The sequence below is a fragment of the Mauremys mutica genome, unplaced genomic scaffold (genome assembly GCF_020497125.1).
Source record: "Mauremys mutica isolate MM-2020 ecotype Southern unplaced genomic scaffold, ASM2049712v1 Super-Scaffold_277, whole genome shotgun sequence".
Lineage (NCBI taxonomy): Eukaryota > Metazoa > Chordata > Testudines > Geoemydidae > Mauremys > Mauremys mutica.
Genome location: NW_025423355.1, coordinates 85732 through 112500, shown reverse-complemented (window position 1 = coordinate 112500; position 26769 = coordinate 85732). Strand labels below are relative to the sequence as shown.

The 26769-nt window shown below is 58.7% G+C and overlaps 2 protein-coding genes across 4 annotated transcripts; one reads left to right on the top strand and one right to left on the bottom strand.

Annotated features, from left to right (window-relative positions):
* Window positions 1–2677: 2677 nt before the first annotated feature.
* On the bottom strand, window positions 2678–15800 carry TP53 (tumor protein p53). Of its 2 annotated transcripts, none has more exons than XM_045001504.1 (11): window positions 15443–15800; window positions 11617–11726; window positions 11338–11389; window positions 9612–9842; window positions 8665–8851; window positions 8340–8452; window positions 7987–8096; window positions 6478–6629; window positions 4459–4538; window positions 3824–3936; window positions 2678–3114 (listed from the first exon to the last, which is right to left on the bottom strand). In XM_045001504.1, the coding sequence occupies exons 2-11, from the start codon at window positions 11712–11714 to the stop codon at window positions 3027–3029; spliced, it is 1224 nt and encodes a 407-aa protein (XP_044857439.1). In that variant the 5' UTR covers window positions 11715–11726; window positions 15443–15800; the 3' UTR covers window positions 2678–3026. The 2 variants fall into 2 exon arrangements, with proteins under 2 accessions (XP_044857439.1, XP_044857438.1); XM_045001503.1 differs by lacking the exon at window positions 15443–15800 and adding an exon at window positions 13191–13412.
* A 5357-nt stretch (window positions 15801–21157) lies between these two features.
* Window positions 21158–26184, top strand: LOC123361541 (thialysine N-epsilon-acetyltransferase-like). Of its 2 annotated transcripts, XM_045001507.1 has the most exons (6): window positions 21158–21298; window positions 21604–21655; window positions 21888–21971; window positions 22692–22790; window positions 23858–23898; window positions 25756–26184. In XM_045001507.1, exons 1-6 carry the CDS (start codon window positions 21236–21238, stop codon window positions 25927–25929), a joined length of 513 nt encoding a protein of 170 aa, XP_044857442.1. In that variant the 5' UTR covers window positions 21158–21235; the 3' UTR covers window positions 25930–26184. The 2 variants fall into 2 exon arrangements, with proteins under 2 accessions (XP_044857442.1, XP_044857443.1); XM_045001508.1 differs by lacking the exon at window positions 22692–22790.
* The last annotated feature ends 585 nt before the right edge of the window (window positions 26185–26769 follow it).

Genomic DNA, 26769 nt, shown 5'->3' with positions numbered 1-26769 from the left:
GACAAGCTCATTAAGCCTGTACTTCCAGATGGGGGGGGTGTCCCTGCTCTGAAGGGGGGGAGGGTTCAGAAGGCTGCCCCCTCCCTGCCCCAGCCCTCCCCCCCTCAGGGCCTTGAGAACATGCCCCCTCCCACACACAGGCTGCGGGGGGGTGGGGGGAGCTGTCCCTGCTTTGAAGAGGATGCTACACAGTGGCAGGTCCAACCCCCCCACATTTCCTCCCCCCCTCCCCAGTACCCATTCATGAAGCCAGGTCCGTGTTGAATGGGCGGGGGGGGGGGGAGTGGCAGTGCACGCCTGCCCCCCTGTGGCAGATGGGGGAATGACAGGGGATAGAAAACAAGGAATATGTGTGTGTGTGGGGGGGGGGTGCACGGGAAACAGGTGGGCTCCCGCCACCCCCCCATCCCAGCCCCTGCCCCCCCCCATATCCTGGCCCTTCCCGCCAGAGCCCATCCCTGCTGCATCTGGCCTCCTGCTGGCGGGCTCCGGGGAGGCAGGAAGGGGGGAGCCAGGGTCCCCGCCTTAACGGACACCCCCCCCTCAGACGAGGACACCCGGGGGCCAGCCGCAGGTGGTGGGGAAGATGAGGAGAATCGGGGGGCAGGAGCTGAGGCAGGACACGTCAACCCAGACAAGTCAACCTCGCGTTGGCCCAACCCGAGGCAGGAGACGTCAACCACGGGTTTGACCAACTTGTTCACAAAAAAACCCTCCTGTTTTTGCTCCCACCCCCACCCCCCCCGGGAGGCCCAATGTATCGCCGAGCGCCCCGGCAAGGGAACAGGCTTCTCCTCCTCGCTCCGCCACTGCGGACGAAGCCTTCCCTGCGAGGGCGGGTTTCCGGGCGCTCCCTTCGTCCCTCCTTGTTTATTCTCCTTCCACTTTCCGGACCCAAAAAAGTCATCCCAAGCCCTTCTGGATGGTTTCATGGAATCAGGAGGTGTCTGGTCCAACCCCCTGCTCAAAGCAGGACCCATCCCCAACTAAATCATCCCAGCCAGGGCTTTGTCAAGCCTGAGCTTAAAAACCTCTAAGGAAGGAGATTCCACCACCTCCCTAGGGAACCCATTCCAGGGCTTCACCACCCTCCTAGGGAAATAGTGTTTCTGAATATCCAACCTAAACCTCCCCCACTGCAACCTGAGACCATTGCTCCTTGTTCTGTCATCTGCCACCACTGAGACCAGCCGAGCTCCATCCTCTTTGCAACCCCCTTCAGGTAGTTGAAAGCAGCTATCAAATCCCCCCTCACTCTTCTCTTCTGCAGACTAAATAACCCCAGTTCCCTCAGCCTCTCCTCATAAATCATGTGCTCCAGCCCCCTCATCATTTTCGTTGCCCTCCGCTGGACTCTCTCCAATTTGTCCACATCCCTTCTGTAGCGGTGGGACCAAAACTGGACCCAGTACTCCAGATGTGGCCTCACCAGTGCCGAATAGAGGGGAATGATCACGTCCCTCGATCTGCTGGCGATGCCCCTACTTATACAGCCCAATATGCCGTTGGCCTTCTTGGCAACAAGGGCGCCCTGCTGACTCATATCCAGCGTCTCGTCCGCTGTAACCCCCGGGTCCTTTTCTGCAGAACGGCCGCTTAGCCAGTCGGTCCCCAGCCTGTGTCCGTGCCTGGGATTCTCCCGTCCTAAGTGCAGGGCTCTGCCTGGTCCTTGTTGAACCTCATCAGGTTTCTTCTGGCCCAATCCTCCAATTTGTCCAGGTCCCTCTGGACCCTATCCCGACCCTCCAGCGTATCCACCTCTGCCCCCAGCTTCGTGTCAGCCGCGAACTTGCTGAGGGGGCAATTAATCCCATCCTCCAGATCATTAACAATGTTGAACAAAACCGGCCTCAGGACGGACCCCCCTTGCTGTGGCTGGGATGATTTAGTTGGGGATTGGTCCTGCTTTGAGCAGGGGGTGGGGCTAGATACCTCCTGAGGTCCCTTCCAACCCGGATCTTCTCTGATTCGTTTCACCAGACGTCCGGGTACTTGGCCTGACTCTTGCTAACTAACATTCATTAAGATCTCTTCAAAACCTTGTTAATTATTTACTGGCTTCCACAACTGCTACCAGGTCTTGGGACATTTCCATGAGATGGTTACGTTGAGGGAGGCATCTTTGCTGGAGGGTTTCAAAAGGCAGCTGGACGGTCGTCTGTCTTGGTTGGATGAGACGCAACAAACCCGGCATCGAGCCTGGGTGACTTTTGTGGCCTCTCCGAGCCCTGTGGGTCCCTGTTATCAAAATGCTGCATCCATCTCCTCTACCGGAGGCATCCCCCGGTCTTTGTTTTTTAAAATCACCCTTTTCTTGATTGGTCGACAGCAGAACTGGCCTCCAGCCGGGGCCGAATCCGGAGGTCAAATCAACCTCCCTGCTCCTGCGCGCCGGATTCTTGTCTACGTGTCGAATCACCAAGCTGGGGGGGGGTTGGCGACCCCTCCCCTCCATCCGTGGGTCCCCACCCCCTGGGTTTCCTTCCAGGGCACCGACAGCTAATCCCGACGGGGTCTCAGACCGGATCCCAAGTGGCACCACATCCGCTCAAAGCCGAGTCCCCCTCCCCAGCTGATTTTGGGCCCATTCTGTGGGTGCCCTGTTAATTAACGCAGCCCCCGCAGCCAACCGGCCCTTGATCCCCCCCCCCACACCCACGGAAGGGGAGGCGGCGGCTAAGAATCAGCTGGATTTATTGTATAAAAAGTTGATATAAAAATCGGCGGGAAGGGGTGGGTGTACAGAGCGGGGCGGGGTCGCGGGACCAGGGGGCGGGGGTCCCAGAAGGGGGCGGGGTCCTCAGCAGGATGGGAGCAATCTTCCCCCACCCCCCCTCCGTCCTGAGACGTGTGGGGGGGGGGGGAGCCCCAGTGCTGAGGGGAGGAACCGTAGGGCTGCCCCTGCTGCCCCCGGGGAGAGAGGAGATTTCATAGAAAACTAGAGCTCTGTAAAAAGCTGGCAGTGAAAATTAGCTGAGTGCAAGAGAGGAGGAGGCGGGGAGGGGGGGGGCTGGAGGGGGGGGGAATTATTCCGAATCCTCCTCCTTCACCAGCAGTTTCTTTCCGCTCCGAGGCAGCATCCCGTCCGCCGACTCCTTCCGGGTCTTCAGCAACCTGCCCCGGGGGAGAGGAGGAAGAGACTCAGCACTAGGGAGAGAACCCAGGAGTCCTGGCCCCCAGCCCCCCCTGCTCTAAGCCATCAGCCCCCCCCCCTCCCCTCCCAGAGCCGGGGAGAGAACCCAGGAGTCCTGGCCCCCAGCCCCCCCTGCTCTAAGCCATCAGCCCCCCCTCCCCTCCCAGAGCCGGGGAGAGAACCCAGGAGTCCTGGCTCCCACCCACCCCTGCTCTAACCCACCAGCCCCCACTCCCCTCCCAGAGCCGGGGAGAGAACCCAGGAGTCCTGGCTCCCACCCACCCCTGCCTCTAACCCACCAGCCCCCACTCCCCTCCCAGAGCCGGGGAGAGAACCCAGGAGTCCTGGCTCCCAGCCCCCCCTGCTCTAACCCACCGGCCCCCACTCCCCTCCCAGAGCCGGGGAGAGAACCCTGCAGGGTCCCACACCCAAGGGTGCAACTGGACCCGGCCCCTTTTCCAGTGGGGCCCCCACCTTAGGGGTCAAGCCAGACTCCACCCTCTTTCCATGAAGGGCGGGGGAGCCTCCCATGGGGCGGGGAGCCCCCCTCCCTCCTTTTCCCCTTTGAGCTAGGCCCCGCCTCCTTTCATCAGAGGGAGGAGCTTCCTGTGGTGCAGCCAGGCCCCCCGCCCCCAGGATGCAGGCCGGCCCCGCCCCCTTTCCCAGCCCAGGGCCCCGCCCCCTTTCCACCTCGAGGGCGTGGCATTGCGGTGACTCTCCGGCTCCCCCTGCTGCTTGGCGGCCGCCATCTCCAGGGCGTCGTTGATTTCCTTCAGCATCATGTATCGTTTGCGCCCGTGAACCTGGTGTGTGGGGGGGGGGGGGGAGAGAAAGAGGTGTGGGGGGGGGGAGTCAGACTCCCCGACCCCCTCCCAGGACAGGCCAACCCCCCTCCTGCTCCCTCCAATATTAGATCCACTCAAATTGCACAGAGGACAGATGGACCCCACTCCCCTGCCAGAGCCGGGGAAAGAGCCCAGGAGTCCTGGCTCCCAGCCCCGCCCCCCCACTCCAACCCACCAGCCCCCCTTCTCCTCCTGGCACCGTGGAGAGAACCCAGGAGTCCTGGCTCCCAGCCCCACCCTACTCCAACCCACCAGCCCCCACTCCCCTGCCAGAGCCGGGGAAAGAACCCAGGAGTCCTAGCTCCCAGCCCCCACAACTCCAACCCACCAGCCCCCCTTCTCCTCCTGGCACCGTGGAGAGAACCCCGGAGTCCTGGCTCCCAGCCCTCCCTGCTCTAACCCACCAGCCCCCACTCCCCTCCCAGAGCCGGGAAGAGAACCCAGGAGTCCTGAACCCCCAATTTTCGCACCAGGACTCACCTCGAGGAGGAAGACCTCTTTCTCGGAGGACACCACCAGCTTCTTGGGGTTCTCAGCTGTTTCCATGGTAGCCTGGAAAGCTGGGGGTGGGGGAAATATATGTCAAACCCATTGCTCCCTGGGAAAGTCACCCTGCCCCATTCTGGGGAATAAAATGTTCAAGCTTTATAACCGCGAAAGCCCCAAATTGTCCTCAGCACCGGTCAAAAATATTACCAGGTAAATATCCTCAATCCTACTCTCAACAGATCGCAAGAGCATCCGTCCGGCTGGAGAATTTATTCATGGTTGATTGAAGAATATTGACTTCAGTTTGCCTGACTGTCAATTTCTACCATTCACGGAAATAATTGGCCATTGATTTGCATGGGTGAGGTGAAGGGACGTTTACGGATATTTCCCTATTAAAATTTAATCCTTCCCAGCCTATAAATAGATTAGAAAGACGGAAGAATGGACCTTTGATGGTTGTAAGAGAAGTGATTATTTAGTTGGGGTAGGGCCTGCTTTGAGCAGGGGGTTGAACTAGATACCTCCTGAGGTCCCTTCCAACCCTGATCTTCTATGATTCTAAGTGTGATCAATGGATCTGACTGATGGAAAAATGGATCATTGATGGTTGTAAGAGAAGTGTGATTAATGGATCCGACCGATGGAAGAATGGATCACTGATGGTTGTAATAGACATGTGATTAATGGATCCGACCAATGGAAGAATGGATCATTGATGGTTATGAGAAGTGATTATTTAGTTGGGATTGGTCCTGCTTTGAGCAGGGGGTTGGACTAGATACCTCCTGAGGTCCCTTCCAACCCAGAAGAAAGGACCATTGATGGTTGTAGGAGAAGTATGATCAATGGATCTAATCAATGGAAGAATGGATCACTGATGGTTGTAAGAGAAGTGTGATCATTGGATCCAACCAATGGAAGAATAGATCATTGATGGTTGTAGGAGATGTGTGATCAATTGATCTAATCAATGGAAGAATGGACCATTGATGGTTGTAGGAGAAGTATGATCAATGGATCTAATCAATGGAAGAATGTATCATTGATGGTTGTAGGAGAAGTATGATCAATGGATCTAATCAATGGAAGAATGGATCATTGATGGTTGTAGGAGATGTGTGATCAATGGATCTAATCAATGGAAGAATGGATCATTGATGGTTGTAGGAGATGTGTGATCAATGGATCCAATCAATGGAAGAATGGATCATTGATGGTTGTAGGAGATGTGTGATCATTGGATCCAACCAATGGAACAATGGATCACTGATGGTTGTAAGACACGTGTGATCAATGGATCTGACTGATGGAAGAATGGATCACTGATGATTATCTGTAAATGGAATAAGACATCCCGGTGTAATTTCTATTATTCCCAGGTGGAATTGCTGATCACGGATGCTCGTCAGACTGCGTGTATTAGCACCTCAGTTCACGCCCCGATTGAAACGTGCTCTATACAACTCTTCATTAGATCTCCACGTGGGTCTCAGTTAATTAAGCAGCTTGCTGATTGGCTAAGAAGAGCGAAGGGACCTGATTGGAGGAATACGGTCGCAAGTACAAAGAAGAACTTGGTGTTCAAATCAGCAAGCTGGCGCGCTCGGATCCAGTCGATCCTGATTCAGTCACGTCCGAATAAAAGGCTGGAAACTGGACAAGGAGAGCATGGGGCGTTCTGGAGGGCAGGACTCCTGCGTGGGGCGGAGCCAAGAGTGGGGGGGGGCGGGGAAGGGCAGGGCCAATCCAACTGGCCAATCAAGTTGGGTCGATTTCAGCTTCGACGTCTAGCAGACGCCGAGTTACGGACCTCGACTCCCACGTGGGTCAGCCCCTATGGGCCCCGCCCCCTCAGAAGCCACGCCCCCTTCTCCTCGCTCTTGGCTCCTCCCCCTCACACTCGCCTTTCGCCCCGCCCCCTCATACCCCACTCTTCCCCTTTCGCCTGCCGGCTCAGATCCCCGCCCCCCAGCGCCTCTCAGTCCCTGGGCCCGCCGCCGCACTCACCTCTCTTGGCCCTGACCCCTTTGTGCGCCCCGGCCCCACTCAGGACCCTGCCGGGCAATTTCTTGCAGGAATTCTCCTCCTCCGTCCTGCGGTCCCGTCCGGGGCAGGCGCAGACTCGAACCTCGAAGCATCGGCGGCCCAGGAGCTGCCCGCTGCGCCGGGAGGGCAGAGAACGGGCGTTAGACACGGACAGGAACCCAGGAGTCCTGGCTCCCAGCCCCCCAACCCTCCCCCCATTCTCACTCCCCTTGTGGAGCCGGGGATAGAACCCAGGAATCCTGGCTCCCAGCCCTAAACCCTCCCCCCAATCTCACTCCCCTCCTGGAGCCGGGGACAGAACCCAGGAGTCCTGGCTCCCAACCCCCCAACCCTCCCCCCGTTCTCACTCCCCTCCTGGAGCCAGGGAGAGAACCCAGGAGTCCTGGCTCCCAGCCCCCCAACCCTCCCCCCATTCTCACTCCCCTCGTGGAGCCGGGGACAGAACCCAGGAGTCCTGGCTCCCAGCCCCCTAACCCTCCCCCCATTCTCACTCCCCTCCTGGAGCCGGGGATAGAACCCAGGAATCCTGGCTCCCAGCCCTAAACCCTCCCCCCAATCTCACTCCCCTCCTGGAGCCAGGGAGAGAACCCAGGAGTCCTGGCTCCCAGCCCCCCAACCCTCCCCCCATTCTCACTCCCCTCGTGGAGCCGGGGACAGAACCCAGGAGTCCTGGCTCCCAGCCCCCTAACCCTCCCCCCATTCTCACTCCCCTCTTGGAGCCGGGGATAGAACCCAGGAATCCTGGCTCCCAGCCCTAAACCCTCCCCCCAATCTCACTCCCCTCCTGGAGCCAGGGAGAGAACCCAGGAGTCCTGGCTCCCAGCCCCCCAACCCTCCCCCCATTCTCACTCCCCTCGTGGAGCCGGGGACAGAACCCAGGAGTCCTGGCTCCCAGCCCCCTAACCCTCCCCCGAATCTCACTCCCCTCCTGGAGCCGGGGACAGAACCCCGGAGTCCTGGCTCCCAGCCCCCCAACCCTCCCCCCCATTCTCACTCCCCTCGTGGAGCTGGGGACAGAACCCAGGAGTCCTGGCTCCCAGCCCCCTAACCCTCCCCCCATTCTCACTCCCCTCTTGGAGCCGGGGATAGAACCCAGGAATCCTGGCTCCCAGCCCTCAACCCTCCCCCCATTCTCACTCCCCTCCTGGAGCCGCGGATAGAACCCAGGAGTCCTGGCTCCCAGCCCCCCCTGTTCTAACCCACCAGCCCCCACTCACCCCCTCAGAGCCAGGGAGAGAACCCAGGAGTCCTGGCTTCCAGCCCCACTTGCTCTGACCCACCAGCCCCCACTCCCCTCCCAGAGCCGGGGAGAGAACCCAGGAGTCCTGGCTCCCAACCCCACCGCTCCCCAACGCCTCACGGCTGATTGGGGGTGCACAGGTTGCGGGGGGTGGCAGCTTCGGCCCCGGCAGGGGGCTACAAGGCAGGGGGCCCGGGGAGGGCTGTGTGTGTGGGGACGACGACACTTACTGCCTGCCCTCCAGAGTGATGATGGCCAGGATGGGACGCCGGTTCATGCCCCCCATGCACGAACTGTTACACATGAAGTTATACAGCACGGTGGTGCAGTCTGACCCCACCTGCAGGGCAGAGAGGGAATTACAACGATCCCAGCGCCCCCTAGAGGGGACGGGCCCCTGCCCCATTCCCCGCCCCCCCTGAGCCAGCCAGTCCCCGCCCTGGTGGCAGATGGGAGCCGGCGCCCCCCAGAGGGGACGGGCCCCTGCCCCATTCCCCGCCCCCCCCTGAGCCAGCCAGGCCCCGCCCTGGTGGCAGATGGGAGCCGGCGCCCCCTAGAGGGGACAGGCCCCATATCCCGGTACCTGGGGCGTCTCATAGGGCACCGTGACACTCTGGCGCTTGGTGTGTTCGTCGTCGTAGTAATGCGCCTGCTGGTTCCCTTCGATCCGGATCAGGTGGCGGGCCGGGGCGAACCCTGTCACGGGAGACGAGGGGGCAGCTCAAGGGGAGACACCTCTGGGCCCCACGTCCCCCCCCCCGCCGCCCCGCCCCGCCATCCAGCCTTCTTCTCCGGCACATCAGAGCTCCGCCCCCCTCGGCCCCATCCCAAGATCCCTCCAGCTGGGTTTCCCCTGCAGCAGGGAGTTCCCCAGGTCGTCATCCCCCCCCGCGAGCCGTGCCCCTCACCGTCGCGGTACTCCTCGCAGCGTTCGTGGTGGGGGCAGCGTCGCACCACCTCGGCCACGTGCTCCGATTTCTTGTAGACGGCCGTGGCCCGGATGACGGCGCCGGCCGGGGGCTGGCTGGCCGTCCGGATCTGCACGGGGCAGGTCTTCGCCAGCTGGCAGTACAGCTTGTTCAGCTCCGGGGAGTACTGCGGGGGAACGGAGACGGGGGTCAGCAGGGGGCGCTCTCCCCTGGCAGGCGGGGCTGGCCCCAGGGTGGCGCTAGGGGGCGCTGTGGGGCAGGGAGCAGGGAAGGGGCAGCAGGGGGCGCTCTCCCCTGGCAGGTGGGGCTGGCCGCAGGGTAGCGCTAGGGGGCGCTGTGGGGCAGGGAGCGGGGCAGGGGGCTCAGCAGGGGGTGCTATCCCCTGGCAGGCGGGGCTGGCCCCCGGGCGGCGCTAGGGGGGGTGTGGGGCAGGGAGCGGGGCGGCGGCAGCAGGGGGCGCTCTCCCCTGGCAGGCGGGGCTGGCCCCCGGGCGGCGCTAGGGGGGGTGTGGGGCAGGGAGCGGGGCGGGGGCAGCAGGGGGCGCTCTCTCCTGGCAGGGGGCTGGCCCCAGGGCGGCGCTAGGGGGCGCTGTGGGGCAGGGAGCGGGGCGGGGGCAGCAGGGGGCGCTCTCTCCTGGCAGGGGGCTGGCCCCAGGGCGGCGCTAGGGGGCGCTGTGGGGCAGGGAGCAGGGCGGGGGCTCAGCAGGGGGTGCTCTCCCCTGGCAGGGGGCTGGCCCCAGGGCGGAGCTAGGGGGCGCTGTGGGGCAGGGAGCGGGGCGGGGGCAGCAGGGGGCGCTCTCCCCTGGCAGGGGGCTGGCCCCAGGGCGGCGCTAGGGGGCGCTGTGGGGCAGGGAGCGGGGTGGGGGCTCAGTGGGGTTGCTTGCCCCGGTCTTCCCTGAACCCCCCCCCCCCCCCCCCGGTCCGTACGGTGCAGGTGACGGACTTGGCGGTCCCCGACTGCTGGAAGGCCAGCTCGAATCCGTGCTCCCCGGCGTAGTCCTCGGTGGAGGGGACGGTGGCAGAGGTGGGGGGCGGCTCCGGGGCCGGGTCGGGGAGCCCCCAGCCCCCGTCGCTGCCCCCGGCCTGCGGCAGCAGGAGGGAGGGGTCTGCCGAGTCAGACAGGCCCAGGGCCAGGCTCAGATCTGGGTCCGGCAGGCTCTGGCGGGGGGAGACACGGCGAGCGAAGGGTTAATGCCGCTGCCCAGGCTCCCCCTACCGACCTCAGCCCCACCCCAGAATCCCCCCCCCACCCAACCCTGCCTTCCACCGCGGATCCAGCCCCCCGAGTCCACCCTGCTGGGTTAGAGCAGGGCGGGCTGGGAGCCCGGACTCCTGGGTTCTCTCCCCGGCTCTGGGAGGGGAGTGGGGACTGGTGGGTCAGAGCAGGGGGGGCTGGGAGCCAGGACTCCTGGGTTCTCTCCCTGGCTCTGGGAGGGGAGTGGGGGCTGATGGGTCAGAGCAGGGGGGGGCTGGGAGCCAGGACTCCTGGGTTCTCTTCCCAGCTCTGGGAGGGGAGTGGGGGCTGGTGGGTTAGAGCAGGGGGGGCTGGGACCCAGGACTCCTGGGTTCTCTCCGCAGCTCTGGGAGGGGAGTGGGGGCTGGTGGGTTAGAGCAGGGGGGACAGGGAGCCAGGACTCCTGGGTTCCCTCCCCAGCTCTGGGAGGGTAGTGGGGGCTGGTGGGTTAGAGCAGGGGGGGCTGGGAGCCAGGACGCCTGGGTTCTCTCCCCGGCTCTGGGAGGGGAGTGGGGGCTGGTGGGTTAGAGCAGGGGGGCTGGGAGCCAGGACTTCTGGGTTCTCACCCTGGCTCTGGTAGGGGAGTGGGGGCTGGTGGGTTAGAGCAGGGGGGGCAGGGAGCCAGGACTCCTGGGTTCCCTCCCCAGCTCTGGGAGGGTAGTGGGGGCTGGTGGGTTAGAGCAGGGGGGGCTGGGAGCCAGGACTCCTGGGTTCTCTCCCCGGCTCTGGGAGGGGAGTGGGGGCTGGTGGGTTAGAGCAGGGGGGGCAGGGAGCCAGGACTCCTGGGTTCCCTCCCCAGCTCTGGGAGGGTAGTGGGGGCTGGTGGGTTGGAGCAGGGGGGTCCGGACTCCTGGGTTCTCTTCCCAGCTCTGGGTGGGGAGTGGGGGCTGGTGGGTTGGAGCAGGGGGGGCTGGGAGCCAGGACTCCTGGGTTCTCTCCCCGGCTCTGGGAGGGGAGTGGGGGCTGGTGGGTTAGAGCAGGCGGGGGGGCTGGGAGCCTGGACTCCTGGGTTCTCTCCGCAGCTCTGGGAGGGGAGTGGGGGCTGGTGGGTCAGAGCAGGGGGGGCTGGGAGCCAGGACTCCTGGGTTCTCTCCCCGGCTCTGGGAGGGGAGTGGGGGCTGGTGGGTTAGAGCAGGGGGGGCTGGGAGCCAGGACGCCTGGGTTCTCTCCCCGGCTCTGGGAGGGGAGTGGGGGCTGGTGGGTTAGAGCAGGGGGGCTGGGAGCCAGGACTTCTGGGTTCTCTCCCTGGCTCTGGTAGGGGAGTGGGGGCTGGTGGGTTAGAGCACGGGGGCTGGGAGCCAGGACTCCTGGGTTCTCTCCCCGGCTCTGGGAGGGGAGTGTGGCCAAGTGGGGGGGGGACGGACTTGGCTGAGAGGCAGGACTCCTGGGTTCTATTCCCCACCGGCCCTCTGCACTTACAGCCAGCCCCTGGCAATCCTGTGTGGTGGAATCCTTTCGGGTTCGAAGCTCCCTGTTGAAAGAGACAGGAACGGTGCAGATGAAGGAGGTGGCAAGTCCCGGCGGCCCCCCGCTCCCCGCAATGCACCGTGCAAGCTAAACCCAGCTCTGCACCCCTACATTACAAGGGGTGTTGGGGGGTAGTTTAGGACATGCTAGGGAAGGGGCGGGTGAAACCTGGCGGGGGCTAATCATCTGGGTGGAGGGGGCAGGAAGCGAGGGGGTCCCCCCGATCCTTACATCATGTTCCATAAATCAAAGAAGCTCTCCTGGCTTAGAGGAGGCTCTAGTCCGGGGTCCGACATCGGCTCCAGCCCGGGGTCCAACATCGGCTCCATTGCAGCTGTTCCCTAGAGGTAGGGTGACAATCAGAGAGATAGGGTTAAGGTGAAATTAGAGAGAAGAGTTAAGGTGAAATTGAAAGTTCAGGTGAAATTAGAGAGAAGAATTCGGGTGAAATTGAAGATTAGGATTAGGGTGATATCAGAGATAAGGGTTTGGGTGAAATTGAAAGTTCAGGTGAAATTAGAGAGAAGAATTCGGGTGAAATTGAAGATTAGGATTAGGGTGATATCAGAGATAAGGGTTAAGGTGGAATTAAAAGTTAAGGTGAAATTAGATATAATAATTGTTAGAGTGAAATCAGAGATAAGGGTTAAGGTGGAATTAAAAGTTCGGGTGAAATTGAAAGTTCGGGTGAAATTAGAGAGAAGAATTCGGGTGAAATTTAAGATTAGGATTAGGGTGATATCAGAGATAAGGGTTAAGGTGGAATTAAAAGTTAAGGTGAAATTAGATATAATAATTGTTAGAGTGAAATCAGAGATAAGGGTTAAGGTGGAATTAAAAGTTCGGGTGAAATTGAAAGTTTGGGTGAAATTAGAGATAAGGGTTTGGGTGAAATTGAAGATTAGGATTAGGGTGAAATCAGAGATAAGGGTTAGGGTGAAATTGAAAGTTCGGGTGAAATTAGAGATAAGGGTTTGGGTGAAATTGAAGATTAGGATTAGGGTGATATCAGAGATAAGGGTTAAGGTGGAATTAAAAGTTAAGGTGAAATTAGATATAATAATTGTTAGGGTGAAATCAGAGATAAGGGTTAGGGTGAAATTGAAAGTTCAGGTGAAATCAGAGATAAGGGTTAAGGTGGAATTAAAAGTTCGGGTGAAATTGAAAGTTCGGGTGAAATTAAAGATAAGGGTTTGGGTGAAATTGAAGATTAGGATTAGGGTGATATCAGAGATAAGGGTTAAGGTGGAATTAAAAGTTAAGGTGAAATTAGATATAATAATTGTTAGGGTGAAATCAGAGATAAGGGTTAGGGTGAAATTGAAAGTTCAGGTGAAATCAGAGATAAGGGTTCGGGTGAAATTAGCGATAATAATTGTTAGGGTGAAATTAGCGATAAGGGTTAAGGTGAAATTAGCGATAAGGGTTAAGGTGAAATGGAAAGTTAGGGTGAAATTAGAGCTAAGGTAACGATGCTGGTTCTGGCAGTACCCAGCTGAGAGTGCCAAATCAGGACAAATTGCTTAAAGCAGGGCAGTCCCAGCCCAAGGGAACTGGGGTTTCTCCACCTCTGAGGCAAACCAAACCAGCCAGCCAAAGAGGACTTTGGTCTCACCCCACTGGCTAACCACAAGTCACACAAGCAATTTCCTCAGACACTCCCGTTTCCCAGTATCCCCACCGGTGCCGCTCGTTATGGGGAACGAAAGGTTATGAAAACCAAGGCCCCAGTAAAAGAAAAAAGGTTCCCTCGATCCCAAAGGACCAAGCCCCAGACCCAGGTCAATATACAGATCAGATCTTACCCACAAATCACGCTGTTGCCAATCCTTTAGCATCTCAAATCTAAAGGTTTATTCACAAAAGGATAAAGGTAGAGATGAGACCTAGAACTGGTTCAATGGAATCAATCACATCCAGGAACGGCAAAGTTCTTGGTTCAGGCTTGTAGCAGCGATGGAATAAACTGCAGGTTCAAATCAAATCTCTGGAACATCCCCAGCTGGGATGGGTCATTAGGTCCTTTGCTACAAAGTGAAGCTCTGAACAAAGCCCCCCCCCAGAGGTAAGAAGCAGATCTGAAGATAAGCTGGAGCTGAGGCATCAGCCTTTTCCAGGTGTAAGAAGACCCTTTTGTTCTTAACTGTGGAAAATTACAGCAAAATGGAGTCTGGAGTCACATGGGCACGTTTCGGGTCAATTGTGTAGCTGATGGCCCTTAATGGGCCATCAAGCAGGCTAGGCAAAGCTGAGGGGGTGTCACCGAGAAGCAGAGCGTAAGTTTGAAATGCAGACAGCACAGAGCCAATATTCATAACTTCAACTACAAAACTGATACACGCCTATAGACAGCGTAATTACAACCAGCAACCCATAACTGGTCTTAGACACCTCATTCGACCCCCTTTATACAAGATTTGGTGCCACTACAGGATCTTGGTAAGTTAATAACGTGACATAAGGGTTAAGGTGAAATTGAAGGGTAGGGTGAAATCAGAGATAAGGTTTAAGGTGAAATTAGAGATAAGGGTTAGGGTGAAACTGAACGTTAGGGTGAAATCAGAGAAAAGGGTTAGGGTGAAACTGAACGTTAGGGTGAAATCAGAGATAAGGGTTAAGGTAAAATTGAAGGTTAGGGTTAAGATGAAATCAGAGATAAGAGTTAAGGTGAAATCAGAGATAAGGGTTAAGGTGAAATCAGAGATAAGGGTTAAGGTGAAACTAAAGGTTAGGGTGAAATGGAAAGTTAAGGTGAAATTTGAGATAATAAAGATTAGGGTGAAATCAGAAATAAGGGTTACCATGAAATTAGAGATAAGGGTTAGGGTAAAACTGAAGGGTAGGGTGAAATCAGAGATAAGAGTTAAGGTAAAATTGAAGGTTAGGGTTAAGATGAAATCAGAGATAAGAGTTAAGGTGAAATCAGAGATAAGGGTTAAGGTGAAATCAGAGATAAGGGTTAAGGTGAAACTAAAGGTTAGGGTGAAATGGAAAGTTAAGGTGAAATTTGAGATAATAAAGATTAGGGTGAAATCAGAGATAAGGGTTACCATGAAATTAGAGATAAGGGTTAGGGTAAAACTGAAGGGTAGGGTGAAATCAGAGATAAGAGTTAAGGTGAAATCAGAGATAAGGGTTAAGGTAAAATTGAAGGTTAGGGTTAAGATGAAATCAGAGATAAGAGTTAAGGTGAAATCAGAGATAAGGGTTAAGGTAAAATTGAAGGTTAGGGTTAAGATGAAATCAGAGATAAGAGTTAAGGTGAAATCAGAGATAAGGGTTAAGGTGAAATCAGAGATAAGGGTTAAGGTGAAACTGAAGGTTAGGGTGAAATGGAAAGCTAAGGTGAAATTTGAGATAATAAGGATTAGGGTGAAATCAGAGATAAGGGTTACCATTAAATTAGAGATAAGGGTTAGGGTAAAATTGAAGGGTAGGGTTAAGATGAAATCAGAGATAAGGGTTAGGATGAAGGTAAGGGAGGGTGAGAGGGGTCAGGCTTTGGAGCGGAGTTTAAGGGGTCAAGTTACCCCTCTTGTTCCTAGAGGTATGAATCTGGCTGGATTAAAGACACATTTTGTACACCTGGCTCCCCAAGTCGCTCTGCAGGCCGGCCCTGGCCCCCTCTCGATTTCCTGCTCTGCCAATCTCCCACCCGCAGCAGCATCACGCAGCCGTCCAGACCCATCGAGGAAAACTCTGCACGGCGTTGGGCCCAGATCCCTGCAGGACCCCGCTTGGGACCCCCCCCAGTTCGAGCATGTTTCCACCGGGGGCAAGGTCTGTCTGCCGGGGAACCCTTCAGCTGTGTCCCAGGCGCGCTATTCATAACAGTCACTGACACTTTCGGCACGACAACAGCCCTCTCCTGGCATTTCCCCGGCCTTGCAAGATTTATTATGTATTAACATCGGCGAGCCAGATACCTCCCTCGGCCAACTCGCTGAAAACTCTTGGATACCAGTTATCCCGGCCTGCTGATTTAAAAATGTTGATCCCGGGTGGATGATGTTTAACATCAAATAACTTCCTTGGTTACTAACAGGCCAGAAAGTACCTCATCAGCCTCATGTGACACTGATACATCATCCTACTTCTTCCCAAACACAGAACACCAACGTTTATTGGCCGCTTCCACCGTCTTGGCATCTTTTTCTCTATCTTTAGCTTCCCTTATCAATTTTCTACACATCATAACTTCTAATTGATTGCAACCTATTTCCCCCCCTTTTTTCCCCCATATGTACACTGCTTTTGTTTATTTCTAACGGCTGCCTTTGTCACTGACCCAGGATGGGCATTTAGCCAAATTTATTTCTGCCTCTTGCTTGCAGCTTTTGTGGATTTTTAAAGAACTCCCAATTCTCAATCACATTTTTCTGTCTACGTTTTTCCTCCCAGCTCAGAATTTTCCTCCGCTTTGGGAAATTAGCAGCACTAAGTGTCTATCTTACTGATGAGGAGCGTCATCTGTTTGCCCATATCGAATGTAACCAGGTCACAAACACTGGTCCCTAGGCAACCGCCAGTTTCCAGTCCAGAGATTAATTCATCTTTATTCATCATAGCAAAGTCCAAAATAGAGACGCCTTGTGATGGTGCGATACTGCTTGTGTTAGAAAAATACCGGCTTGTGGTTAGAGGAGGGGGGGCTGGGAGCCAGGACTCCTGGGTTCTCTCGCTGGCTCTGGGAGGGGAGTGGGGGCTGGTGGGTTAGAGCAAGGTGGGGCTGGGAGCCAGGACTCCTGGGTTCTCTCGCTGGCTCTGGGAGGGGAGTGGGGGCTGGTGGTTAGAGCGGGGTGGGGCTGGGAGCCAGGACTCCTGGGTTCTCTCGCTGGCTCTGGGAGGGGAGTGGGGGCTGGTGGTTAGAGCGGGGTGTGTGTGTGTGGCCCCAGGGGACAGAGAGCTGCTAGGAGGGGGGTGGGTAAGTGACCCGGAGGGGCATTTGGGGACATATCCACAGGCCCCCCCAGCCGGGGACACTTGACACCCTCCCCCCGGCCAGGGGGTTGGCGCAGACCCAGAGAGCAGGTGGGGCCGCACGCCGGGCCGGGAGAGGGGCCTGGGGGCTGGACGGGAACATGGGGCTGGAGGGGACCTGGGGGGGGGTCACCGAGTCCCGTTTCCCTCCCCTGCTCCTCCCCCTCGCTCCTCCTGTCCCCCCCCACTCTTCCCTTTCCTGCCTGCCCCCCCCACTTCCCTCTCCTCCACCCCCTTCTCTGCCTTCTCCCACTCCTCCCTCCCTCTCCCTGCCTGTCCCCTCTCTTCCCTCACCCCACTGCCCTCTCCACTCCTCCCGCCTGTCCCCCCCTCTTCCCTCCCCCACCTCCCCCTGCCTGTCCCCCCCCACTCCTCCCTCCCTCCCCCCGCCTGTCCCCTCTCTTCCCTCACCCCACTGCCCTCCCCACTCCTCCCTCCCTCCCCCTGCCTGTCCCCTCTCTTCCCTCACCCCACTGCCCTCCCCACTCCTCCCTCCCTCCCCCCGCCTGTCCCCTCTCTTCCCTCACCCCACTGCCCTCCCCACTCCTCCCTCCCTCTCCCTGCCTGTCCCCTCTCTTCCCTCACCCCACTGCCCTCCCCACTCCTCCCTCCCTCCCCCCGCCTGTCCCCTCTCTTCCCTCACCCCACTGCCCTCCCCACTCCTCCCTCCCTCACTCCTCCCTCCCTCCTCCTGCCTGTCCCCCCCACTCCTCCCTCCCCCACTCCCCCTGCCTGTCCCCCCCACTCCTCCCTCCCCCACCTCCCCCTGCCTGTCCCCCCCTACTCCTCCCTCCCCCACTCCCCCTGCCTGTCCCCCCCCCTCCTCCCTCCCCCACTCCCCCTGCCTGTCCCCCCCCCTCCTCCCTCCCCCGCCTCCCCCTGCCTGTCCCCCCCACTCCTCCCACTCCCCCTGCCTGTCCCCCCCCCTCCTCCGTTCTCCGAACGTTCCAAGCAGCCCCAGGGAGGGAGGGAGGGGCACAGGGCGGGCCGTACCATTCCTACCCGGGGGGGGGGCGCACACCTTCAAGATCCTCCCAATAGCTCAAGGTTTAACGCACACACACCCCGCCCTCGTGCAGAGCTTGGCTGGGGAGCCCCCGCCCCCTCCCCGCCAGGTACCTAGCGCCTTCAACGCTGCAAAAATCCCCCCCCCCACAATTTGTCTGCCCCCCCGTTTCGCATAATGGTGCCTTCCAATGGCAAGGGTAAGACAAGGCAGGCGGGCGCTACCATTCTGGAAAAGGGGAAGTGCTTGAAAAATCGGTTCAAATCCTTTCAAAATGGGGGGAACAGACCGACCATTAATGGAATAGAGACAGGCCAAAAAGCGGGGAGGGGCACTGCTCAGGATGGGGAGAACAAGCCCCCCCCTCAAAAAAAAATATAGAGCTCCCCCTCCATTAAGACACAATGGGCTGGTCCAGGATGAACCAAGACTGGAATGGATGGGGGGGGGGAGCCAAAGTCCCTCCAGGCTGAGACACGCCCCTCCCCTTTCGGGAGAAACCAAAATAGCCCCAGAGAGAGGCAGGCGCTGAATGGTTTAACCCTTTCTGCGGCCCTCTCCCATTCACCCCCCCCCCCCACTGCTGCAGCCAGGGTCCCATGCACCCCCCCCCCCACTGCTGCAGCCAGGGTCCCTGTGCAATCCCCACTACTCCACCCAGGAACCCATGCACCCCCGCAATGCTGCAGCCAGGGTCCCATGCATCCCCCCCCCAAGCCCCGACAGCCCCCCCCTCCATGTAATCCCTCCAGTACACTGCCCTGTCCCGGCCCCTCCTGCATCCCCTCAAAATGTAGACATCCCCCCCCACCCACCCGGTGTGCCAGGGACCCACACACCCCCCCCCTTCATCTGCGCACCTCCCCATTTGAGACTCTCCCCCGAAACAGCATCCTTACACCCCCCCCCCCCCAGGATTCCATATCTCTCCCCCCTCCACCCTCATGGGCTACGGAGATGCCCTGCCAGCCTCAGGATCAGCGACCCCCCCCCCAAAAACCTGGCCCTACAGAAAAACTGGACAGTGGGGTAAAAATGTTGTCTCATTGTTTCTTTCTGCCTCTTGTCCGACTGTTAGACCGGGGTGGGGGGGGACAGGGAGCATCTCTGTGTTCTGGATTCGTACAGCGCCAGGCGCGGTCGGGCCCTGGTCCAAGACTGGGCCCAGTGCAGGCCCTGTCGCAGTACAGAGAAGGAGGAAGAATTAATCATCGGCCCAATGCCTGTCACCGTCCAGGATGGCGGGGGTGGGGTGGGGTGGGGGGGAGATTCCCTCCGTTGTCTCCCCCACCCTGATCTCGATGTTTGGGGGGGGGTGAACCCCGCGCATCTCAGCGTTCCAGGGGTCAGGACCCCCGCGGATCAGAACGATGCGTAGGAACCCTGTGGAGCCCGAAGTTCCACAGATCAGGACCCGCCCCCTTGCTCCCTCAGATCTCAACATTCCGTGGCCAGCCCCCCGCCCCCCACTCCCAATGTGCCATGGGCCGAATCTATCGCACCCTCCCCCCCGTGGATCTCGATGTTCAATGGATCGGAACCCTCGGTGGATCTCAACGTTCCAGGGACCGGAACCCCACAGATCTCAACGTTCCAGGGACCGGAACCCCACGGATCTCAACATTCCAGGGACCGGAACCCCACGGATCTCAACATTCCAGATACTGGAACCCTGCGGATCTCGACGTTCCAGGGACCGGAACCCCACGGATCTCAACGTTCCAGATACTGGAACCCTGCGGATCTCGACGTTCCAGGGACCGGAACCCCACGGATCTTGACATTCCATGGACCGGAGCCCCACAGAGCTCAATGCTCCACAGATCAGGCCCCTCAGTGGCTCTCAACGTTTAATGGATGAGAACCCCGCAGGATCCTGGTATTCCACGGACCGGAACCTTGTGGATCTCGACGTTCCACAGACCGCAACCCCGCGGATCTCAACATTCCACAGAGCAGAACCCCACAGACCTCAACATTCCACAGACCGGAACCCCGTGGATCTCGACATTCCACGAACCGGAACCCCGTGGATCTCGACATTCCACGGATCCAACCCCCACGGAGCTCAGAGCTCCACGGGTCAGAACCCTCAGGGGGGAACCTCAACTTTCCACGGGCCGGAACCCTGTGGATCTCAACATTCCACGGATCAGAACCCTACGGAACTCAGCATTCCACGGGCCGGAACCCGGCGGATCTCAACATTCCACGGATCAGAACCCTACAGAACTCAGCATTCCACGGGCCGGAACCCGGCGGATCTCAACATTCCACGGATCAGAACCCTACAGAACTCAGCATTCCACGGGCCGGAACCCGGCGGAACTCAACATTCCACGGGCCGGAACCCTGTGGATCTCAACGTTCCATGGGCCGGAACCCTGCGGAACTCAACGTTCCACGGATCAGAACCTCGCAGACCTCAACGTTCTATGGACCGGACCCCCGCGGATCTCAGCGGCCCCGGGGCCTCCCCCCTTCTGAACCGGAGCCAGACCAGAAGTGCTATCATGACTCAGCCCCTGACTCATAATCTCAGAGCTTCATCCCAGCCCGGCTCAGCTCTCGGGCCAACTTCACGCTCCCACGCACCCCCCCCCCCGCCCCCGTGCCTGACTCCAGACGGGGGAGCGGGCGTCCGCCATCACCGCCACCACCCCCATTGAGCCCCGTCCCAGCCCCCCGAAAGTCACCTCCGCTGAGATCTGCACTCCAGTCTCTCTCGGGCACTTTGCATCCACATGCACGAGTTGGGGATTTCCCGGCGGCCAGGATGCATTGCGGCTGTCTTGCCACGTGACCACAGGTCCCGTGAGACCGGCGCCGCCATCTTTAGTGTGGGCAAAAAAAAAAAGTGGCTAGGTAGTGCTGTTTTCTGAGAGCCAGGACTCCTGGGTTCTCTCCCCGGCTCTGGGAGTGCAGTGGGGGCTGGTGGGTTAGAGCAGGGGGGGCTGGGAGCCAGGACTCCTGGGTTCTTCCCCCGGCTCTGGGAGGGGAGTGGAGGCTGGTGGGTTAGAGCAGGGGGGGCTGGGAGCCAGGACTCCTGGGTTCTCTCCCCGGCTCTGGGGGGTGAGGGGAGTGGGGGCTGGGGGGTGAAAGCAGGGGGGGCTGGGAGCCAGGACTCCTGGGTTCTCCCCCCGGCTCTGGGAGGGGAGTGGGGGCTGGTGGGTTGGAGCAGGGGGGCCTGGGAGCCAGGACTCCTGGGTTCTCCCCCCGGCTCTGGGAGGGGAGTGAGGGCTGGGGGGTGAGAGCAGGGGGGGCTGGGAGCCAGGACTCCTGGGTTCTCCCCCCGGCTCTGGGAGGGGAGTGGAGGCTGGTGGGTTAGAGCAGGGGGGGCTGGGAGCCAGGACTCCTGGGTTCTCTCCCCGGCTCTGGGAAGGGAGTGAAGGGTAATGGTTAGAGCGGGGGGGGGGGAATGGGACTCCCCCACCCCAGTGGGAATTATCCACAGGCCAGAGGTAGCTCTCAGAGCTCTGATTCCCCGGTGTGTGTGTGTGGGGGGGGGTGCCCTTGTTACCACCCCAGCTGCCAGTGGCTTATCAGGACCTGGCAGCGGGGAATAAGGGGTTCACACGGGACCTTTCACCCCAGCTCGCTCGCCGTCCCATCCCCCAGCGCCTGGTTTGATCCAAGCCGCCGGCTTCCCAGACTTGGGAATTTTCCCCAGCTCCGTCTCAGCAGCCGGATCTCATCTACCATGCCCGGAGCTGCAAGGCCGTGGTGTGGAAGGCGCGGGCGGGCGGGGGGGGGAGGGAGGAAGTGGGGGGCGTGGACGGCTGTAAATCTCTGCACTATATAGATCCCTGGCGGCGGGGCCGGAAGGCCACACCCAGCACCGTTGCCTGCCGGCCCCGAGCTGCCATGGAATGCATCGTCCGCCCGGCCCAGAGCGCCGACTGCGACCACGTCATGGGCATGATCCGCGTGAGCTGCTGCGGGGCAGGGGCGGGGGCCACGGGCCTCAGGCTGGGGGCATCAGGATGACCTTGGGGCCCCCACCCTGGGAAACGTTCCATGCCTCAGTTTCCCCAGAGACAGAGGACAATCTGTCTCACTCTGTTAATTCATCAATGCCTTGTCCTGTCCGTCCGTCCCTACGCGTCTGATCTTATCTGTCCGTCCCCGGACCACACCCCTAAATCTGTCTGTCTAGCCCCACAGTGTTGGGGTTCCTCCCCCACCCTGAGTCTCGCTCGTTCCCGGGGTCCCTGACTCTGTTTGTTCTCCAGGAGATTGCTGAATATCATAACCTGCTGGACGAGGTCAAAATCAACTCCCAGGGTGAGCCAGAGAGGGGGAGGGGACTCCCCCAAACTCAGCCTGATCCCCCCAACTCACTTTGACCACCCAACTTTCCCCAGAAGCCTCCCCCAAATTAGCTCCCCCAGATTCACCCCCCCAGCCCCCTCCTGACCTTTTCCCCGAACTCATCCCCGACCCCCACAATCCTTCCCACCACCCCCCCAAATTCCTACCCACACCTGATGTCTGTCTGCTCCATTTCTCCCTGTAGTGTTGAGGGCTGACGGGTTCGGAGGGGACCCCTTTTACCAATGTCTCGTAGCGGAACTGGGCCCGGAGCAAGGAGACAAGCAAGGTCAGTAAATTCATAGCCCTCGGCAACTCATCCTGTCTTGCTCACTCCGGTGTCAATCAGGAGTCACTCTACTGGAGTTCACAGAGCTGATTGGCCAATTCTCCTCTTGCTCACGCCTTTGTCAGTCAGGAGTCACTCCGCTGGAGTCAATAGGTCCGATTCCCCTCTCGCTCACTCCGGTGTCAATCAGGAGTCACTCCGGTGTCAATCAGGAGTCACTCCGCTGGAGTGCACAGGACTGCTTCCCCTCTCGCTCACTCCGGTGTCAATCAGGAGTCACTCTGGAGCCAATCAGGAGTCACTCTACTGGAGTTCACAGAGCTGATTCGCCTCTCGCTCATTCCGATGTCAGTGGCCACTTCCCCTCTTGCTCACGCCATTGTCAGTCAGGAGTCACTCCGCTGGAGTCAGTAGGCCCGATTCCCCTCTTGCTCATTCTGGTGTCTATCAGGAGTCACTCCAGTGGAGTCAATGGGGCCAATTCCCATCTCATTCACTCCGGGGTCAATCAAGAGTCACTCCATTGGAGCCAGCGGTCTGGATCCTGAGCTGGTGTGAATCCAGAGTAGTTCTGACTCTGCGGCTTTATCCCCATCTAAACCAGGTCCAAACCCCGTCTCTCACTGGATACGGATCTGGACCCCAGCTCCTGTGTGGTGGACCAAGTCCATCCCTACCCCACAGTGGCTGGCCCCTGTTTGATCCCTCTCTCTCCCCCAGGTCACCTAATCGGCTACGCCTTATTCTTCTTCGGCTACAGTGTGAACACTGGCCGCATCATCTACTTGGAGAATCTATATGTGCTCTCTGAGTTCAGAGGTAGGGGGCCATGCCGCGTCCTTTGGGGAATGAGCCACGGCGGGGGAGAGGATGGGGAGCAGGGGTAGTGGGAGGCAAAATCGGCCCCAGTGTGGCTCCAATGGAGTGACTCCTGATTGACTCCAGAGTGACTCTGGAATGAAGTGAACAAGAGGAATCAGCCTTCCAGTCAAGAGAGAAGGAAGAGTTTCTGCCGGTGAGTTTCAGACCTGTTTGTTCCAGCAGCCAGGATTGCTCCAGCCAAGGCTCAAATCCGCCCGCTCAGGATGATGGTCCCAGAAGGCTCCACCCCCTCTGTTCAGGTCATGGCGATAATCTGCGCCGCTGAGTCTATCAATGGTTAACGAGCCAGGCAACAGGGAGGTGGGGAAACAAAGCAGGGGAATGTGACGTCACTCAGTAGGACAGCTGTGAACTCCCCACTGTCAATCCGGAGTCACTCCGCTGGTGTTCACAGGGCCCGTTCCCCTCTCGCTCAGTCCGTAGTCAATCAGGAGTCACTCCACTGGCGTTCACAGGGCCGGTTACCCGCTCACTCAGTCCGTAGTCAATCAGGACTCACTCAGCTGGCATTCACAGGGCCGTTCCCCTCTCGCTCAATCCAGAGTCACTCCACTGGCGTTCACAGGGCCGTTCCCCTCTCGCTCAATCCAGAGTCAATCAGGAGTCACTCTGCTGGCGTTCACAGGGCTGGTTCCCCTCTCGCTCAATCTAGAGTCACTCCGCTGGTGTTCACAGGGCGGGTCCCCCTCTCACTCAATCCGGAGTCAATCAGGAGTCACTCGGCTGGTGTTCACAGGGCCCGTTCCCCTCTCACTCAATCCGGAGTCTATCCGGAGTCACTCCGCTGGCGTTCACAGGGCCATTCCCCTCTCGCTCAATCCAGAGTCAATCAGGAGTCATTCCGCTGGCGTTCACAGGGCTGGTTCCCCTCTGACTCACCCTGTTTTTTTTGGGGGGGGAGAGGGGGAGGAGGCTGTGGATGCTGATTGGTGTAGGGGGGAGGACAGTGCCCGTATGGACCCGACCGAGTTGTAACCCTGCTTTCCTGGGCTTTGGCTCCCCAGGCCGGGGGATTGGGAAGAAGCTGATGAGTGAAGTGGCCAAGGTAAGATTTTACCCCCCACCCTCTGCCCCACTCCCCAGGTTCTCCCCCCAGTCCCCAGCCAACCCCAAGGAGGGGAGGGGATTGGTGCCCGGGATTTGGGCTGGAGTGTCAGGGGATCAGGCAACAAACCCCACCCCCTTCTCCTTCTCCCCACCCACCCCTGTCCCAGAGGGGGTGGGGCTGACCCCCGAGGGGGATATGCTCTCCAGATGACACTCTCAGTAGAGCTGGATTAGGGCAATCTGGGATGGATTAAAATGTCTGGATAGGGATTAGGCAAATAGCGTTACCCTGGATTGGGGATAGATTACACAGTCTGGATTGGGATTGAAGGTAGATTGGGGATAGATTACGCGGTTTAGATTGGGACTAGGGGTAGATTGGGGATAGATTAAGCAATCTGGAGTGGGATTATGGGTAGATTGGGGATGGATTGAACAGCCTGCACTAGGATTAGGGGTAGATTGGGGACAGATTAAGCAATCTGGATTGAGACTAGGGGTAGATTGGGGATAGATTACTCAGTCTGGAATGGGATTGGGGCAGACTGGGGATAGATTACGTGGTTTGTATTGGGTCTGGGAGTAGATTGGGCATGGATTAAGCCGTCTGGACTGGGTTTATGGGTTGATTGGTGATAGATTGAACAGCCTGGATTGGGATTAGGGGTCGATTGGTGATAGATTGAACAGCCTGGATTGGGATTAGGGGTCGATTGGTGATAGATTGAACAGCCTGGATTGGGATTAGGGGTCGATTGGGGATAGATTGAACAGCCTGGATTGGGATTAGGGGTCAATTGTGATAGATTGAACAGCCTGAATTGGGATTAACGGTCGATTGGGGACAGATTAAGCAGTCTGGTTTGGATTCGGACTAGATAATGTCGGGTTAAATCAAATGGACTGAATTAGGATTGGGATTAGGTTTAGACAAAAACAATCTGGATTAACATTAGGATTTGATTATTTTTCTTGACTTGGATTATGGATAGTTAGATCCAGGGACCCTGGGTTAGGAATATATTTATATAGCTGTGTCACGGATTTACAGGACTCTGCTCTCTCCCTCTGAGCCTTAGCACGGCTGTCTCTCGCCGTGGGCCCCCTCAGGGAATAATCCCCCCACCCCCAGCCCCGTTCTCTAGCCCAGAGCGACTCTCACAGGAGTGTTGAACCCAGCACAGGAAACTCTCCGGGCCCATGGGTTTAGCAAGCCCCATCGCCAGGCCGTTGTCTGGGGGTCCCGGCTGCCAGGTGAGGTCACACCCGGTCCTCTGCAACCACAAACCCTCTCCCACCACCTTGTTAAACAGGCAGCACACCGGGGAAACTGAGGCACGGGGACTAGTCACGTAAAACACTCCAAAAAATCCCCAGCTTCGTCACAAGCTGTAGTTAGGCTTTGGATGACAGGGCTCAATAGGAAGCTAATCTGGATTGGTAGAAGGGATAGAGAGTCAGCATCAGATGGAGAGGGCGGAATCTGGATTAGGATTAGAGGAGGAGTCAGCATCAGGTGGAGATGATGGAATCTGGATTAGGGTGAGAGGTAGAGTGAGGATTAGGTTTACACGGTGGAATCTGGATTATGTTAAAAAGACACTGAGTCTGGATTAGGATTAGAGGGCAGAATCATTTGGGCTACGTTGATCGTAGGATTAGGTGGATCCAGATTAGGATTAGACAGGCCGGGATTAGGAATAGACAGGTCGGGATTAGGATTAGGTGGGTCGGGATTGGGCTGGTGGGATTAGTCCATGCATGGAGACTGGCTGCGCCTTCCCTCTGACCCAGAGCCAGCCCCCCACCAGTCTCCCCCGCCATGTGGTGACCCGCCCTTGCCCCGTTGCTGCAGGTGGCGCTGGCTCGGGGCTGCGTCGAGATGAAGTTCACGGTGGTGGAGTGGAACGGCCGGGCCCTGGCCTGGTACCGGCACCTCGGGGCCCAGGACAAGACGGAGGCGGGCGGCTGGCACTCCCTGGAGCTGGGTGCCAAGGCGCTGCACAGGCTGGCAGGGGAGGGACAGTGATCCGGGGCCACGGGGAGCCGGGCTGGGACGACGGAGCTCAACCAGCCGGAGCCCTCCGGGTCCCACAGCGTCCTGCGTCTGCCTCCCCCAGCCCTCCATCTGTCCCTCTATCCCACCCAGCCCTCCAGCCAGCCAGCCACCTCCCACAGGCCTTCATCATCTATCCATCTCTCCCCAGTGCCCTCCATCCCTCACATCCATCCATCTCCCACAGCCCTCCCTCCATCTCTCCTTCCATCCCTCCATCCATCCATCCATCTCACGCAGTGCCCTCCATCCCCCACATCCATCCATCTCCCACAGCCCTCCATCCGTCCATCTCTCCTTCCATCCTTCCCTCCATCCATCTCACCCCAGTGCCCTCCATCCCTCACATCCATCCATCTCCCACAGCCCTCCGTCCATCTCTCCTTCCATCCCTCCATCCATCCATCTCCCACAGCCCTCCGTCCATCTCTCCTTCCATCCCTCCATCCATCCATCTCCCACAGCCCTCCGTCCATCTCTCCTTCCATCCCTCCATCCATCCATCTCCCACAGCCCTCCATCCATCTCTCCTTCCATCCCTCCATCCATCCATCTCTCCCCAGTGCCCTCCATCCCCCACATCCAGCCATCTCCCACAGCCCTCCCTCCATCTCTCCTTCCATCCCTCCCTCCATCCATCCATCTCACCCAGTGCCCTCCATCCCCCACATCCATCCATCTCCCACAGCCCTCCATCCGTCCATCTCTCCTTCCATCCTTCCCTCCATCCATCTCTCCCCAGTGCCCTCCATCCCCCACATCCATCCATCTCCCACAGCCCTCCATCCATCTATCCTTCCCTCCCTCCCTCCC

What these genes read in the sequence shown, in the direction of transcription:
- LOC123361541 (XM_045001507.1), top strand. Translation starts at nt 21,236, where the DNA reads ATGGAATGCATCGTCCGCCCGGCCCAGAGCGCCGACTGCGACCACGTC. An exon ending in GGTCAAAATCAACTCCCAGG is followed by an intron (nt 21,656 to 21,887) that starts GTGAGCCAGAGA and finishes TTCTCCCTGTAG; the next exon opens with TGTTGAGGGCTGACGGGTTC. An exon ending in GGAGCAAGGAGACAAGCAAG is followed by an intron (nt 21,972 to 22,691) that starts GTCAGTAAATTC and finishes TCTCTCCCCCAG; the next exon opens with GTCACCTAATCGGCTACGCC.
- TP53 (XM_045001503.1), bottom strand. Translation starts at nt 13,223, where the DNA reads ATGCTAAAGGATTGGCAACAGCGTGATTTGTGG. An exon ending in TGCCCTATGAGACGCCCCAG is followed by an intron (nt 8,097 to 8,339) that starts GTACCGGGATAT and finishes TCTGCCCTGCAG; the next exon opens with GTGGGGTCAGACTGCACCAC. An exon ending in ATCACTCTGGAGGGCAGGCA is followed by an intron (nt 6,630 to 7,986) that starts GTAAGTGTCGTC and finishes CTCCCGGCGCAG; the next exon opens with CGGGCAGCTCCTGGGCCGCC.